The 18295-nt window shown below is 37.2% G+C and overlaps 1 protein-coding gene across 4 annotated transcripts in view; it reads left to right on the forward strand.

Moving 5' to 3' along the window:
* LOC124272202 overlaps nt 1–18295 on the forward strand; it is a 129964-nt gene that overhangs the window by 94988 nt on the left and 16681 nt on the right. The window contains exons 1-4 of one of the 4 annotated variants that reach the window (XM_046707355.1): nt 3904–3988; nt 11258–11312; nt 11564–11896; nt 13509–13817. The exons of 1 other annotated variant lie outside the window; for it this stretch is intronic. In XM_046707355.1, the coding sequence (XP_046563311.1) occupies nt 11261–11312; nt 11564–11896; nt 13509–13817 (694 nt within the window). In that variant the 5' untranslated portion in view covers nt 3904–3988; nt 11258–11260. Of the gene's footprint in view, nt 1–3903; nt 3989–11257; nt 11313–11563; nt 11897–13508; nt 13818–18295 lie in introns of those variants that run through there. 2 more of the 4 variants (XM_046707351.1, XM_046707354.1) reach the window with 2 other exon arrangements.

Consider the following 18295-nt stretch of genomic DNA (forward strand, 5'->3'; position numbering starts at 1 on the left):
TGTTAAAGCTTTTGTTGACACTTAGTTTTCATGTAAAGTTTGGTAGATTTGTCGCTGGGGTCGAATGGATGTGCCCAGTAGTAGTAGTAGAATGTTTGTGTGTGACCTTTTTTGGGGTTAATAATGTACATCATTCGTCGCGTACAACTAAACTCACTCACTCACTCACATCATTCGTCATCACTATAAAAAAAAATAGCCCTTTTCCGTAACCTCAAAGACGACTCGTCCCCGTCTCGATGCTTATGTGCGAAAATACGACAAACCAACCAGAACGCGCGTAATAAATGCGGTGCTTTGATGAAAATAATCCCGAGTATTTAAATCGTTTATGGCATTATGTCATTTCTTAAAAAATCATGAAAAATATATATCGTCATTTTGAAAGTACAAAGAACGTAGCTCACAGAATTTTGCTGCCTAATGTGAAGCTATTAATAAAGATAATACGACTGACGGTGAGAGATTCAAATACACGCACGTGCGTTTGGTTGCATAACGGCTCTCATGGGTCCAAAAGAGTGTATTTCTGACGATCTTGTGGGCCTTTTTTGGAGATTGTACGTGCGCTTTACAACATGTTTAGGAAAAGTAGTTATAAATCGCTACGAGTTTCAAAGCAATAATATTATATTTATAGATAACCAATCAAATTTAATCTTTAACATTATATTTATTATCTCTGGGGATATTTTAGTCTGAGGATTTGGAGGTCCTTCATACATTTTTCAGCGTATTCATTGCACAGCTTTAAACCTTATTAAGAAATATGCATTTCAGATATAAGGTGAACAGCTGGTAATAATCACGTTCGAATATGTGTTTGACATTTGTTCTCCTTTTAGTTTTCTCCTTTTAGTTGTATCAAAGAGGTTTAATTCTGTAAAATAAATAAATAAAAACAAAAGCAAAATCAGCAATACAATCGGTGATATGAAGTACCATAAGAATCAAACAGGAATAGAGGTAACGTTCTTCTTTAAGTAGTTCTGATGTTCATGCGCCAATATGAAATCCTTCCAGAGGGGCACGAGTCGCTATTCGGCTTGTTCCGGAATAATACGAGTTGGTCACGAACGAGTGTTCATCATGCTAGCATTCCCAAAATTTATCTCAAACCCAATAAAGCGGTTTAGAACCTCTAATAATTATTTACCAGCAGATATCGGTCGCTGGAAAACAATACCTAGACAGTTCAGAAAATGCCATTTATGTAATTCCCAAGCGATAGCTTGCTCGTACTTCTGTGATATCAGATATATCGATATCAAAAACTTTTATGGTAAATCTTAAACAAATTTAAAAACTTGTTTTTCCACCTGTAAGTACTCTACCATAAAATGTCTATCAAAATTGTAAAATGAAAACCGTCAAATTGTAATATATTTATTCACCTAAGTGATCACATGTTACCTATTAAACATTCAAACCGTAAAATGTTGTTCCTGTACCACCAACGGTGGTTTGTTGACTTGACACCACATCAGCTACAAGAATCGATTACCAATAATACAACTAGATTACATAGCATGGTTTTAAGTTTTGTGTTAACTCACTGGTATATTTTATTATGTTTTATTTTGATTTCTCTTATGCCATCACAAATATAGTAATTATTGGTTTTATACTGTCATACGACGTTTTATTGTTTGCTTATTGTTTAACATCGAGTATGGACCAGACTAATTCGGTGGCATCATGACCAACCAACTACTGGATAAGATGACGTGCAAGTCAGCCAGTCTGACCACCCGATCCGGTTAGTAGCCTGTTATGTCAGCATGGGTTACTGAAGACAAGTCTAACCCACATCGTCAGGCGTTCATAAATAGACAACAGTATTGGGTGTTTTTCAGTGATATGATCACGCAAATCTATATATTTCAATACTTTCATTTAATGTTTTCCGTTCTTGTAGCTTTTGTTTCCTGGATTGTGTTTGTTCTTTTGTGCAATTATGTATACATTTAATTTCCGAGTATAAAGGACAAGTTGTCTGTCTTTTGTGAATGTGTTTCTGTCATTGTAAAAGAATGGATTGTATATCATCCGATAGGCCTGTTTAGGGCCCATGTAGTTTCTGCAAACATCAATTTGTTTTAATATACCCCAGAGGCAAAATGCGTGGTTTGCTCTATCCCTGGTGCATGGATCTAGTATTTAAAGATCATCTGCGCAGTGACTGGGGATACATTGCAATAGAGGAGAATAAATAAGTGACTGACTGGTTCGAAGTCAGTCTTCAATAACCACCTCGATCAAGTCCATTCCACATCACTTCAATGTCTTTTACAGGTTTTGGAGACAAAGGTCAAAGGACAACAGTTTGCCTACTTGATACACATGAGATTTCTTTCTAATTTGTATACTTGACAACAGATGTGAAGATGTTTAAGAGTTTCTTCTTATGCTAGTGCTTTATTACTGCAGAGTTTGGGATGGTGTTTTCAGATACTGTTGTCAGAACTGGTCTTGATAAATCGCTTCACTGCAGTGGACAACGCGAGACAAAGTGTCCACGACTGATATGAGTCGTGTATTTCCGGCCTTTACTTTGGTTTTGGCCATGCAAATTTGTTTCCAGAGCTAATAACAATAACTCATTTTGCAGTTAATTAGTTTATGTCATTTATGCCCAATTGGAAAGAAATCCATGGCAGTGAAGTGCTTTTATCACAAATGCAACAACAGCACTCGGGGCACATGAGAAATGGGCTTCATGCAGTGTTGGGAATCAAACCCGAGCCTTTGGTGTGACGAATGAATGCTTCAGTGACCATCCTTTCCTATCGCCCCCGTGTGAATGAAGTAACACTAAGAACACGAAACTACATCTCCAAGAGATTCCATCTGCACAATGATGGTGACAATTGTTAGGGATTCTGTTTACTTTGCTATGCATGTTCAACAACAGGGTTGTATGTTATGGTGTGGCTACTATCAATTAAGTTTTTGTTTTGTAGTTTTTGCCATTTGTTGTATCAGAAACAAGGCTTTGGTAATGTTGATTAATGTTGATTAAATCCCCAGCAGTGCCGTGGAAGCTTAGAACATGTAACATGTAACCATAGTTTACCTATTGAGACGGGCCGCTGGTATAATATTCAAAGGGACGAGAGAACGTGTCAACTATGCACTTCTAAAAGCATCGCAGATGAATATCATTATATTTTCAATTGCAAAGCATTAGATACTTTGAGGAAACAATATTTACCCTCCCATCTAACCTCTTCCCAATGAAACAAAGCTCACGAAAATATTATCTGTAAAAACATCTCGAGACATAGTAAATCTTTCAAAATATATCCTACATCTATCATCTCTTGTCAGTAAAACATGTAAATATGTTGTTAACTGCCATCTTGAATTTGAATTTGTATTTGTATATATGTTTACAATATATGCTCTTGTACCACCAAGGTGGTTTATGAGCATAAAGAATTGAATTGAATTTTAGCTATCCATTAAAATAAAGTCAATTGTCAAATATCTAGAGTATTGTTGTAATTGGCTTGTATCTGAAAGAGGCGAAGAGCGTCATGCAACAATGAACTAGTGCACAGATGCAAAGCATGCTCATATTGACTCACTGACAGATTAGTGTCGATTACATATAGCACACCAGGAAGTTTAAATAACTTGATGAACCAGAGCGTATACTTAGGTAAACCGGTCTTCCCGGTTAAGTTAACAAGGAAGGCTCGAATGGGGTACGTATGTTTGACGTTACACCTTGCCATATCAATTACTATATACATGTATTTGGGCGAGGGTGTTATCTCATACTCCAGGGTAGTCAACAATGCTGCTTGTTGAGTGCATGTGCACATGATATATGATGCTAACATAATGTAAACTGATTTCAGTTTACTTCCTTGTTACCTCGTCGTGATCTAGCGGGTGGGGGTGCATGTTTTTGTAGGTTTGTGCTTGTTTACAAGGGTATGTCAGCTGGGGAATCACATGTTGATATGACAATATCATCTCTGTAAGTACATGTTTGTGTTTGTATTTCAGCTGTTTTCGTGGATGTGTATTTGTGTGGGTGTGCAGAATTGCTATCTGATAGTCGAGGTTAGGCCACCAAGCAGCCTGTGAAATGCATGTGCGCATGTCACATGTCATGAATATAATCTCCTTAAGCACATGACAGTGTTTGCATGTCATCTGTTTAAGGGACTAGTTATGTAATAATATTCTCCATGGGCGTGTCAACTGTTGTAGTACTCGTCTATCGCCTGTTTATGTGTTTATATCAGCTGAGGAAGTGTATGTGAATATATTGACTATTGAGAACATGTTCATGTGGTTCTATACTCCTTTCTCACGCGTCGGCCATTACTCGCGAAAACGAGGCTCGGTATACACACTGTTTACTTCCGGTATTTCCGCCCCGCGAATCCATCGTCTGCTAGAGAAATGTCATCTTACGGCCCGTCACTGCCACAGTGGACAAGAAGTCTGAAATCTCTACCAGCTGTCGAATCTTCCGACATTGAAGCATGGACGACGAACTGCCGCATTCCAACAGCTCTCCACAAGAAAGCTTACAGCAATTTCGTTGAATCCTACATTCACGATGTTGAAGGTAAACACTGTGAGAGAATTTTGACATTTCATGTTTTGTGTACTCGTAACAATAGTAATATGCCTGTTTGAAGTGCAAGTACCGTTTTATTTTTCATCATTTCTGCGAAACCGTTTAGGAATATTACATATTGATTATACATAAGGATATACTTTGAAAGGCCTAATTATGATAAACAATATTTACATGGATAAATGATAGTGCAGTTCAAATTATTATGTCATATTCAATATGTGACAACAGCTTGATGACATGTTATCTTTTATTTAACTCATATATTGTTAAATATCCTGAATATTTAAATTTAATGAAACATCTTCTTTACAGGAAATTATCATAATTTGTGATATTTCATGAAACACCTCATTTATCATACTATTCATACAGCCATGGTTAGAGTGATATGAGAGGTAGCCTATTACATGTATACATGTATTATACTAAACCGAACAGTTATGTTCCCTCGACTGGGCAGGTAGCCTGGCCTGGAAGCCATACTCAATTTGTTTTTATTGATGATGGTACAAAAAAATAATTAAACTCTCTGAACAGTTATTTTCCATCAACCGGCATGCGGAAGCTATGCTCGATTTTTCATTTTTCATATATAAATATCTACCATTAAACACCTAAACTGAACAATCAGCTTTACTCAAGCTGTGCTAAATTCATCAAGATGTTAAGATGATTATCCAGTGATTCAAAAAGCTATGTTGTAATTTTCACTTGACAAATAAATTTTAAAAGATTAATTAACTAACTCTTCTTATTAATTGCAGTGCGGACAGCATGTGATGGAAGCTTCATTAGAGCAAAGTGTTTCAAATCAATGAAGAAGAATGATTTCCCTCATACACTGAATATTAAGATTACCCAGCATGAAGATTGTGATGGTATTACTATTAGTAACTGCTCATGTTCATGTAAGGCTGGTGCAGGTGACTGCAACCACATACTTGGTTTGTTACATCTTCTTCACCATTACAATATGTGTGGATTCAAGACTGTCCCCTCAATAATCAGCAAAACATCTTTACCTCAAGCCTGGCATGTTCCAAGAAGTAAAGGTATTATGCCGAAGAAAATAAGTGACATAAAGATCAATAAAGTTAAATTTCCAACATCAAAACCAGCCAAGGTGAGAAGAATTCAAGGAGTACATTCCACATTTTATAATCCTATCATGTCACCATTACCATGTCAAGAATTTACTTCAACACTTTCTCAAAATTTGGAAAATGTGAACTCATCAGCTCAAATTAGATCATGTTTAGCATCTGCAGAGATACAAATGGTTGACAGTGAACTTGGTCCAGTTCCTAAGGGATGTGTTCTGTCATACCAACGTCCTGTAAAATTAACATGGAATCTGACATTTTTTTCCAATCACCCACACATTAAGGATGCTCCTACTTTCACATTGCCAGATATTGTATGTAATATATCAACAGTTTTGACACATGGTCAGCAAGATGTTTTTGATGGATTGAACATTTCAAAGGAAGATTCAGTTGAAATAGAAGTTGGAACAAGGTCTCAATCTGACAGTGACATGTGGCATGATTTGCACGCAGATAGATTAACATCTTCAAATTTCAAACCTGTTTATTCCAGAAAAGGTGACTATCACAAACTTGCTGAGAGACTTTGTCCAAAAAAAAGTGTCAAACGAAGAGGAAAAATATTGTGACAGATGCTATGAAGTATGGAATTGAACAAGAGCAAACCGCAGCAAAGTGTTATGCTGAAAGGACTAACAATAATGTTTTCAAATGTGGTTTTGTTATAAATCCAAGTTGCCCCCATTTAGGCACATCATCAGACCGTAGAGTCTATGATCCAACATCCCATCCAACATTTGGTTTGCTTGAAATAAAATGTCCATCAAGTGTTGACTCTATCACAGAACTGAAGTACTTACATCTGGTGAATGGAGTGTACAAACTCAGATTATCAGACAAATATTACTGTCAAGTCATGGGACAGATGGCACTAACTGGTTCTAAGTGGTGTGACTTTTTTGTCATGTGTAAAAGTGACTTTCATCTTGAGAGAATATATTTCTCTCAACGGAAGTGGGAAGATATCAAAATAAAATTAGACATATTCTACTTCAATCATTACCTGCCACATCTTTGCAATTGTAAGTAATCTTGTGTGTGTCAGTGTGTATCTACAGATGACATGAATACAGACCTGAGTTGGCATTTTATAATTTTATTGTTTACATGACATGTATCTCCTCTCCATGGGATTTGAAATCATGAAAATATATGACTATTGAAAACATTAAAGGAAGTGCAGTATTTAAAAACAAATGTTTCAAGTTCATTCAATGCTGTTCCATAGGGCTGCAATGAATACACTATGTGGCGAATATGATGCGTATCATGAATATTTGATAACAATTACGAATTATTATTCACGTATACAATATTGCAGATACAATATATGGTGTAGACAGCACTAAGTGCAGTCTAGATAAATATGTGAAATCGTACCCTGGCCAATACCAGTGACAGCTTCAAAATTTCTATTACATTTAACTTTATTTCCATGTCAAAAAATAAATATTTGAAGCATATTGCACATGAACAAGGAAATAGGACCTTTCTACACATTCGGTAAATATTGTACATATATGAGAGATCAATGATGATGAAGTTGAATATTTGCATATGAACATGTTCATATCTTATACTGTTTTCATATCTATATAGATATTTTATGAAATATGTGTAATATTTCAATGAAAAATGTGTTTCATATATGAATTCCACCATCACTTGTCAATGGTCACACTTTGTCATTATATAACAATGTCCATAAAAAATACATTTCATAAACATTGCTTGTTTGTTACACTTGTCACTTTGGGTTCACATACTTTGGCCCATGAACTAAAATAATTTTCCATAGAAATTTGTCAACAAACAGCAGACAGTCCAAACTTGATTTATGGATCCTGCTAATGTTAGAGGTATGACAGAGTCAAAGATATGATATTCCTTGCACCTCCGAATGGCTCTCTCAATGTGAATCCTAAGCCTTGCAATCTCTTGAGTTTCTTTCACTTCTCTGCGAGAAAACTGTCCTTTTTCTCTCAGAAAAGGAGGAATAATCAATTTCGCTCCTTTTGGTGTGAGTAGGTCTTGTATTACAAATCCCTTGTCTGCCATCACATCATCTCCAACATCAAGTAAGTCCAGTATTCCACACTGTCTGGTTATTTCCTCATCAGAAACAGAACCTGTGTACAAAGCACTGACAAAGCTAATCATGCCATCTGGTGTGATTCCAATGAGCCCTTTCATAGTCGAGTGAGACTTGTAGTGGGAATACATCTCAGAGTTTCTTGTCTTTGAACTTGGAGTTTGCACTCTGATCTCTGTACAGTCTAATATGACTCTGGTATTGGGATATGTGCTCTTAAAACACTCTGGCATAACTTTGTTGATAGCAGCTCTCTCTTGCCAAATAGGTAGCATCCCCAACATGACATACAAATAATTAGCCCAGGTGACCAAAATACGACTCACTGAACTGACGGATACATCAAACCTCACAGCTAAATCAACCTAAAAAGCCCTGTCTGATACGACATAAGAACATGAAAAACTGATAGATTAATGGGATGGATTCATCTCTGAAAATGTCACTCTTTATTTGTGGATTTTCTGCATTAGAACTTCGATGTCTCTGAACTTGACTCCATCGCACCATATTTACAGCTGTTGGCTTCAGTGCATTGAAAGTTGAAATAAAATCATCATAGGTTCTAAATCCAGTGTAAAACTGTATCAAATCTTGGTCATGTGTGAATCGGTTTATACCAAACCTTTTGGAGCACACAGCTGCAAGTTGGACTTCTAATTTCTTTGCATATTGTTTCAGTGATTCGAGCTGGTCAGCAGTACTAGTTGGTGGGTTGGCATAATCATGATCAGGCATAGGAGCTGGTGTAGTAGTTCCATCCTCGCTGCTGTGATCGGGTCCAGAAGAAATATCTGTGAGGTTGTCCTCATATGAATAGCTGAAATCAAAATAATATTGTAACTTGTACTTAATATTACTAACACCTAATTCAATAAGTGCAGTGATTTGGGGGAACATGAATTTGTGACATATATTAAAAAAAATTTATTATAAAAACTTCACTTAAAAACACTCTGAAATTAAAGAAGTGTTTGTACATTAAATAAGGCAAAACGTTTAGATTTGTAAGCAATCAAAAATCACATTTCAAAACTTGGAACTATAATTTAGACAGTTAAAGTTTTTGAAATTTATAATTCCAACCAACCTTCTTGATCGCTTTCTAGGTGGCTGCCTCTCCTTCTTCTCCTTCCAAGAGAAAATGGTTGGCACGGCTCCTTTCTTTAATCTGCGAATTCCTGTTAGGGTTCGCTGATATGAATTTTCATTAAAATGTGCAGAACACACATGAGTTGAGTCTGTGACCTGTATAAATTTTGAGAAAAAAAAGATCAATACAAAAGCATAAGATAGGACATATAAAAAATTATCATAACATATCTTAAACATTCATCCTTAACTATTTATTCTTGAGAAAAGCATATCATATAAGCCTATCAAGTGCATCAATGTCTTCATGTTCATTCAAATTTTCAATAGCTATGTTGCACCTACATCTAACTTGAAATGCATATAGAATCCTATCATGATAATAATATTGGCCAAATTTCATTCCGAGATTCAGAAAGCTGTTCTCAAAGTATTTTAAGATGGAACTTAAAATAGGTAATGATATAGCAAAACATTCAAAAGAATGAAAATATACTGTGTATCAATGTATCATTTAGACCACATATTAACATTTTCTTGTTTCTTCACCCTAAAATTCCTCTCAAACCAAAGATTATTTTTATTTTCACACTATAGAAAAAGTATCTTTGGTTCACAAAATGTGCATGAATTTTGACACTTCTATTTTCTGATTTTCCCATTGGGGAGCAGTAGAAGATTCCCAATTAAATCAAGGGTTTGGGGCTTAACATGAAATAAAAGTAAAGATTACAACCCGTCGGCCCGATCCATATTTTTTAATAGTGATGAGAAACAAGAATATGTGGCCTCAGGCCCCTAAGTTAGGGGAAAAATTTAAATTCAATCATGTTAACATACTATTACTAGGGTCATGTTTTGACCGCACCGCGGCTCTCAGCTAGTTAACATACGAACAAAACCAATGGAAATTTTAAAAATTGATCATAATTACTTTGTTCCAATATCAGAACTACAATTTAGACGGGTGATACGACATGTTAACCTTAAATGACTATTTATTATTCCATTTGATTTTCGGTACGGCCAAGCTGATCGTGCGCGAAAATCGAGCACCCTTTGACTCAAGGCGACTGTCATATGATTTCATGTCTAACTTACCTTGAATAATGGCCCTTCGTCGCGTCTGATACTTATTATCCAGCGTTTGCGTAGGTCTTGATCCTTTGGGATATTATGGAATGACAGGTTGCTTCCAGACGGATAGCGGGAGTCGTTACTGCAGGTCGGCACACAGCAGTGTTGCGCCATTTCTGTTTGAATACCGAGCCTCGTTGTGAAGTTTTTAGCGGGTTGCGTGATAAAGGCGTATTAGCTAGGGGAAGTGCCTTTGTTGGTCTGTTTATCAGCTGAGTACATACATGCATATGTGAGAGATGTATACGCACATGTTCATGAGCTGGGAAAGTATGTGTATATGTAAGTATATACAATCAGCTGCTTGTGTGAGAATAGGCCCAGGGTATGTGAGTCCTGAGAAAGTACTCGTTTGCGTACATCAGTTGAGGACTTACACTTGCATCAGCAAAACATATCGTTTGGGGAAGTGCTTGTCTATGAGTGTAGATCAGCTGAAGTTCAGGGTAATATTTGAAGTGCGTACGTACATGTGCATGTAAGTGTATGCGAGTACATTAACTGTGGAAGCACATGTACAAGTGAGGACATCGGCTGTGATAATACTTGGTCCTATCAGTAGTTCGTGCCACCTGTTTACTGGTGCACATTCCCGGGGAAATGCATGCGTAGGTGAGAATATCAGCGCTGGAAGTACACATATATAGATGTATTTTATTTTTATGTTCGTGTCAAAACACGAACTAAGAAAGTATATACTTAGAAGACATATGTTGATGTAATTGTATCCAAACTTACAGCTAATCGGTAACACTGTATTAAAGACAGATCATGTCGCTGATGTCTTCCTTCATTATTCACACACCAATGTCTTCAACATCTTCTGATCTGAAACCGACATAAGGACAGAATCTGTAGACTTATCATTATCATTCACACATATCAGTCTGTGGCAAGGAGATGAAGAGCAGTGACACCAGCACACAGCAGGTACTCATTCGAACGCTACCACACAACCTACCCAACCATCCAACATATATTCAGTCCTCTATTGCAAAACTGGGTATAGGCAGCATGGGAGCGTCCATTAGTAAGCCATTATACTGCAGTTTTGCTGTGTTTTTGGGTTTCATGCACTTTGCTATATGTGGTCAATAATCCTGAACGCCATTTCATCCCCATACCAAATTACCTCATGACGACAGGTTTGTTTTCACAAATGTAGTCAGAATTCATGTTGGTATTTATATCTCAAATCTGTATTGATGCATACAATTTCCTTTTCAGAATATGACAGGGATATTTCTTCTTCTACTTGCGACCCTTCCTGTTGCATGCGAAGGTAACCACTATTTCATACTCATCATATTTCATATAATTCTCCACCTCAGTTAGATGACAGTTTGATAGTGGTGTTTCAGTGTGAGCTCAGCCTTCTAATACACAACTTGGAGGCACAACGAATTTGAAACCAGACAAGTACAGATGTGTAACTCAGCGTAATGTTGGGTATGGAAACAGGCATTAACAATAGATACCTGTAGTTCTCGTCATGTCGATGATTTCAATCACATCTCACACTTTCACCTACAGGAAGTGTATACCTGACAGGGTCCTCTACTACTGCAGTCGCTGGCCAACCATTCACCTTCACCTGCAGAAATGGTTTGGGAAGGTATTATTACGTCAACTGGACCGCACAATTACAAAACGGACCGTCTTCATTCAGAGTGAGAACATACACTGATGACGAATGCAGATATTATTTCAACCCGTCGGATATGTATAACTTCACATGTCCACTACACAGCCCATTCACTTTGACAATTCTTGACGTCGATTATCGCACACATCAGAATTCGAACTGGACATGTTTAGTCGAACTTCGTGGTGGGAGGAGCAACACGGTAGTCCTAGACGTCAATGGTAAGTGTTGAACCAATCACGGATAGAGATATTATGTTGGTGCAATGTTCAAGGAAGTACCGAAACAAACATTTGGTAGGTTTTGTTGCTTTGATAAATCTTCATTGCACAAAAATAATTATTTCCGAGTTAGAATTAAATATGCATACATGTTCATGTTCAGGCACCGTTTAATCCTATTTCGTCCCATATTCGCATTCATTTGAAACGACCTCATGTAACTGGATTTGTTTATTAACTGAATTTCACATTATCGAGTTTCTTTTGTAACAATATACATTACTGGAACATAAAGACATGTAAAACCCTTTTGCTGCATTAAAAAAACATAGATACTGATTTTGCAACCTCGGAAACTTCCATTGCCCTCAACCCATTTATGCATATCGTCCCTTTTATGGTCAAGAATGCCCATAAAATGTTCAGGTTTCAATTTGTTAATACACATAGTTTCATATAGAAGCCACTTTGGTTTTATTGCATGAAAGCTTTCAAATGATTTAAGATTTAAGATCTAATCTCCCCTACCTAAGCCTAATGAATTACCTAATTTAACTTCACTCAACTGCATATCGTCCCATTTTTGTGACGCACTATTGCAGCGTCAAAAAGTATGAACAAAATTATTTACTGGTAAAATGACACTTCATTCCTTTCATTGCTTGCTAAAAGAAACCAGCTCACAAAATTTGATGAAAATCTAAGACCCTATGCATAAATGGGTTAAAGGGCACTGATCTCCCAGTGACTAAAATGTTAGGATTAGAAGTCTATGCACGTTCTTAACTTCGTTGGCTTATAATCTTTCATTATCTTTTAATGCACTTGGAACTTTCTTAAAAGTTTATGCGATCTGCCAAATACAGGAAAAGATTTGTTAGTTAAATTGTAAAGTGATTGTAATATCTAGGCCGATTTTATTTTATGAATAGCCGATGTGGATCATATCTTCCACAATCACACCTCTAAAAGAAGGTTTGTGAAACACTTATATTAGTGTTTTCTGTCTGGCATCAAAGAACTCTCCAACGATGACGTAAATGAAGTGGGATGATTGTATTGTAATATGGAAAATATAACTGCCAAAAGTTAATATTTTCATTTTCAGGTAGTGATTAGTTTCCAGGGCTATGTCTGTTAATATCCACATAAAGGAACACTGTCCCACCATACTGCAGCTGACACATAAAACTCGTGATAGTTTTTCCCCTGGTCATGTAACCTATTTTATCACATTGACATTAAGTTGAATTGTACATTGGCGTGTCAGCTGAGACACATGGCATTTATATATTTTCAATATGCCCATGATTCTTCAGTAAAATCATTTAGCTTGAGACTTCATGAAAATCAGGCAAGAACGGTCAGGGATGTTTCGAAATAATGTCATCAAATGGGCATGCACTGTTATTTTTTGTCTGCTTTTTCAGGTTGAAGAACTATATTGACACACTCCATTTGACATACATATATGCGTATAGATATTGTCTCAAACAGATAGGTCAGTGCCACTTTAAAGCTTAGGTAGGCAAATACACCAACATTGTGATGAACGAAAACTTTCATACAAGGTGAAGTAAAAGTAAAGTCAGTATTTTATGTTCTTCCAAAGTGCCACTGAAGACGATCAACTTGTTGACTTCCACAACACAAGTGCTAAATCTGACTGAAGGCGACACGATGTTGTTGGTGTGTGAGACAAACCCGACCAAACCACCGTCCAACATAACGTGGATGAAGGATGACGACTTTATAACAACTGGCGCCTCTTCATCAACTCGTGAAGCCGGAGGACTTACTGTTACTGTAGGTCGTCTTACAATGGGAGTCACAAGAGAGTTCCATATGAAGATAATATATTGTGTTGGATCCTACGAAGGAACCATCCTGAGAACGAACACGACTCTGCTTTACGTCGATGGTAACAATATAGACATTTAACTTCCTTCCATTTTCTGCCGTCAGTTCTGTCGTAAAACCAGAAATAGTCTTTTCCATCTTGGTTTTGAAAGTTTTTCTAGGATAATTAATGCTATTTTAACCCCAATTGTTAAAATTGTTTGTACTTTTGCAATGAGAGTTTCACGAATGTGACAATACAAAGTAACTTTTGGTGTATTTCTGTGACCATTCCATTCCTGGTGATAACCACTGCTTTTTCGCCTCAAGGACAAACTCGTACCGTACGGGATGCGACGTGCCAGATTGCAACATGATAGCTTTTGACCATCTGGGTGTAGGCACATGTAATCAGTGTTATGTTTGTCATTTTCCCAGATTTGGTGAAGCTAAGTTACTGGAATCTCCTAACAATTATATTTATGAATTTTGCACAATATTGTGATAGCACATATGTATATTTGTCGCAATACGTTTCTCATTTAAATGCGATGTCCAATGATTCTGTTTCACGAAGATATGTAGCATGTATTTAGGAAAGGTTAATTCATGTTTTCAATTTACTTTATTTCATAATTCAAACCAATAATGCAAATAAAAAATATATGTTTTCAAAACATTATTCATCGTATAACTTACGGATATGAAAGTATCTTGTCTTTACACATCTACAGTACCTCTGGTGGACATAAGTATTATCAACTCAACAAACAGCCCCTACCCCTGGCTATGACGGAGAATGAAGACGTCACAGTTGTGTGTGAGACCAATCCGACACGACCGCTGTCCACCATCATCTGGACGAAAGGAAATCAGACACTTACAGAGGGATGTGATATCAACATCACGTGCTAGCGATGGTGCGGTTGTCGCCGTCAGCATGGTGACATTCACCGTCTCTTGTGATGATCATCTCTCCCGGATCCAGTGTTCTGGCTTCTACAAAAGTACTCGGATAGCATCTAAATCTCTGACCATGTTTGTTCACTGTATTGAAAAGAAGATATATCAGGTGATTGAGAATGATTTCACTGTTATATGTTGCCCATTTTAAGCCAAGAAGTACATGGTGAAATTCTAGCAATGTGTGAAAGTGAGAAATTGTCTAAGTGCAATAAGGATTACGATGCGTTCTAGCTATTGGAAACGCATTTTGTGGAATGACATTAATTAAACACTCACAGGGATTTACGTGTCCGACAGGATCCCTAACGCTCCGCAAAAGACTGACGTAAATGAAGATTAGCTCACATCTGTCTGCATTGTCTGATTACGTGTAATTATACCATCAGTGTATATGGAGTTGTCTTGTGTTCCACCTTTCGTTTGTGTCCACCATCACAATCTCGTGAGAGGGATAAACATGAGCTGTCCATAGCGTAGGACAGAGGTTACTCACCCACCCAGTATATGACCATGACCATAAATACATGCACAATCACATTACATGTAATTTCACAATAAACAGAGTACACCAGTAATGTTGATTACGTACCTTTAATAACTCATTAAACACAGTATGCCATGTTTTGACATGGACGTGCATAACTTTCTCATTATATTGATAACCACCGAGTTACAATCATATTATTTGTCGTTTTCGTAAGAGTTGGTAGATCATTTCATGCACTTTGTAACAATGACTTGCGTACAAATCTTATTGATTGATGATGACGAATAGAAAGGAACATAACAGTATAACATGCAATGCCATTTTCCGTGGAATTTTCAGGGCCAACGTTCAGTGCTGGTGTTGGCGTTGGGATGGCAATATGCCTGGTTCCCCTTCTTGTAGCAGCTGCTGTGTACATCTTATGGTGGAAAAGACGCAACACAATGAAGGGTAGGTCCAAGACGTCATCAATGGTCAAATAAGCGGACTAAACTCGAAACAATTCATACAACTACCATGCACTGTATGTCTACCTATGCAGTGCCGAAAATATACGCGGACGAGATTCAAATCCTTGTTATCTCTTTTTATGAAACCTTTAAATGCATTTTCAGATAAGACAGAGCCACCTGAATCGACAGAGTGAGTAATTCTATTTGATATCTTTGTTTGTGGTAGTCAATGCCCACCATTGTGTACCTACAATGATTCATAATTGATCGGTGACCTCATGCAACAGCCATTGTGATGTCATGCTCATTTACATTAATTATAACGTTATAAACAGACATTAAGTAGTAGCTCCCGTGTTTGTGCTGTGATGAAACACTACAGCCCAATATTATTTTTTCTATATATTTAATGAATATCCATATATTTCAATAAATATTTCTTCTGTTGTTGTTGCAGTAGTGCAGCTCCACCCCAGTCTGGTAAGTAGTCATGCTTACACCTCGTATATGTTTGTATTCCAACATGCCACCTTCATTTCAATTGTCATAGAGTCATTTTATATTGCAGTGGTAGTCTCACATGATACGTAGTTCATTTGTTGACATTCTATATTATGTACATGCTCAAACCTCAGTGGGGTACGTAATGAACCTATGTAAATGATTTCTAGGACATTACAATCTCCCAGAGAAAATAAACGGTTCCTCAGAGTGATGAACAACGATGTTGTAATTCTTATATTTCTACGTTTAGATTTACATTTCTTGCTCATAAATCCTGGGTTTTTTTGTGTTTTACAGATGACGGACACAACACAAATATGTACGAGAGCATGGACGACAACGCAAGAGAAAGAAATGACACAACCTATGAGGAGTTACATATGCAGGTCTATGAAAACGCTGTCTTTCAGCCGACAGGTTCTCTTGAGGACCATGTTATTGACGAAGATGTCTGATAACTTCTGTAGCTTTATATATCATATGTACGATTCTTGTGTCCTCTGCGATATTGATACCATATCGAAGAGTTCACTTCGAAGTGACAAATTGGATTTTGTCCGCTTTCATTGCATGTGACTGAAGGTCTATTAAGCTCAAGCCTCACTCTGAATTTCGATCTATCCTCATGACGTTCATAACCCCGATGTTTCCAGTGTTACTGCATTTTCAACGTCGTCTGTGAAACAACAAGGCAAGGAAACTTCAACTTTGAATGCCCGATCCTAGCCATTATGATGGTACATGTGGTATGTACATTCAGATTTATCACCGCCTCTTCTAAACCCACAAAGCTTATGCAGATTCATCGTTGTGGCCTGCATACATCCCCATAGTCTGCTGTTACTTATGGAATCCTAGAAGGATCATTGTAGCCCTCACAAAAACAAGCCAAAAGTGGCAAAATTACCCAAATTGCCTCATCATGTGTAAAAAAGCCTCAAAATAGGCGACAACACGACAATGTCCCTTCTAGGATTTCATAGGTACTGGATTTCCGATCAGGACCAGATCTGGGAAGATGAAACTTTGCATGTGATACCAACTATGGTGTATAGCATTGATCATTATCATAATGTATCGTTTCCATTTTCAATCAGATTTGACATTTGACTTTTGCGTTTCCTCTTTTCATAGTTTTATATCTCTCCCGGATCAAGTGTTCTGGCTTCTACAAAAGTACTCGGATAGCATCTAAATCTGCACTGTATCGCAAAGGAGGAGACATCTGTATCGGGTGATTGAGACCTTGCTACATGTTTGGAAGAACATGTTACAGTCTAATGCCAATTTCTGTTTTGGAGCAAGATGTTGAAATTCATGATATGTGTTGATAAATTGTGTCTGAGCAATCAGGAAAACACTTTACTTTTACATAGGTTTACGTCATGCAATTTTAGAGAGGCGATTTAAACAACACGAATCAATCTTACCGGGACTGCCAATTTTCCTAGCTTTATCTCCCTTTAATTTATAGGACATATTAATGTGATGTACACTATTTATCCTTTATACGCCCATTGGAAATTCCGTGACGAAAGGAGCCCAACTGCCCATGAATTGACATCCATGTACATCAGTTTAATTGTATTATATATGTCAAACTGCATGTTGTTATCAATATTGTCAAGGTGTTCGCGAGACATGTACCAAGGTGTTGTCCGTTTACCCACTAACACCTTACATACGCAAGATGGTCAACACTGACCATTACCACATTTGTTATGAATTACACGCAAATGCCACATTATTATGTTGTTAGGCGCTAAACGGTTTACGCATTTGTCGTAAACGAGATGGTTGGCGTGACTCAGTAGACTTTTCATGCCATGCTGCATACTGTTCTCTTTACACTTATTGATGAGCTAATATCGAGGAATGGTAGATCATTGTATGTATCTTTCTAGAATGACGTCATTATCTCGTCATGGCACATTGATATACTATACATTGTCCTACTTGTAGGACCTACATTCTGTGCTGGTATTGGAAATGACACCAAACAATGTAGGCTATCTCACAGTCGCTGAACAACATAGTTGTCCCTTCCTGCCTAGCCCTCTCTGCAATGCTAAAGCACTAAATGAAGTCAAGATTACCTCAGGTTCTTCTCACTGGGGCTCCTTTTCAATTTAAATGGATGTACATGTATTT

This window comes from Haliotis rubra, unplaced genomic scaffold (assembly GCF_003918875.1).
Source record: "Haliotis rubra isolate DU_JTF1 unplaced genomic scaffold, ASM391887v1 Scf167, whole genome shotgun sequence".
NCBI lineage: Eukaryota > Metazoa > Mollusca > Gastropoda > Lepetellida > Haliotidae > Haliotis > Haliotis rubra.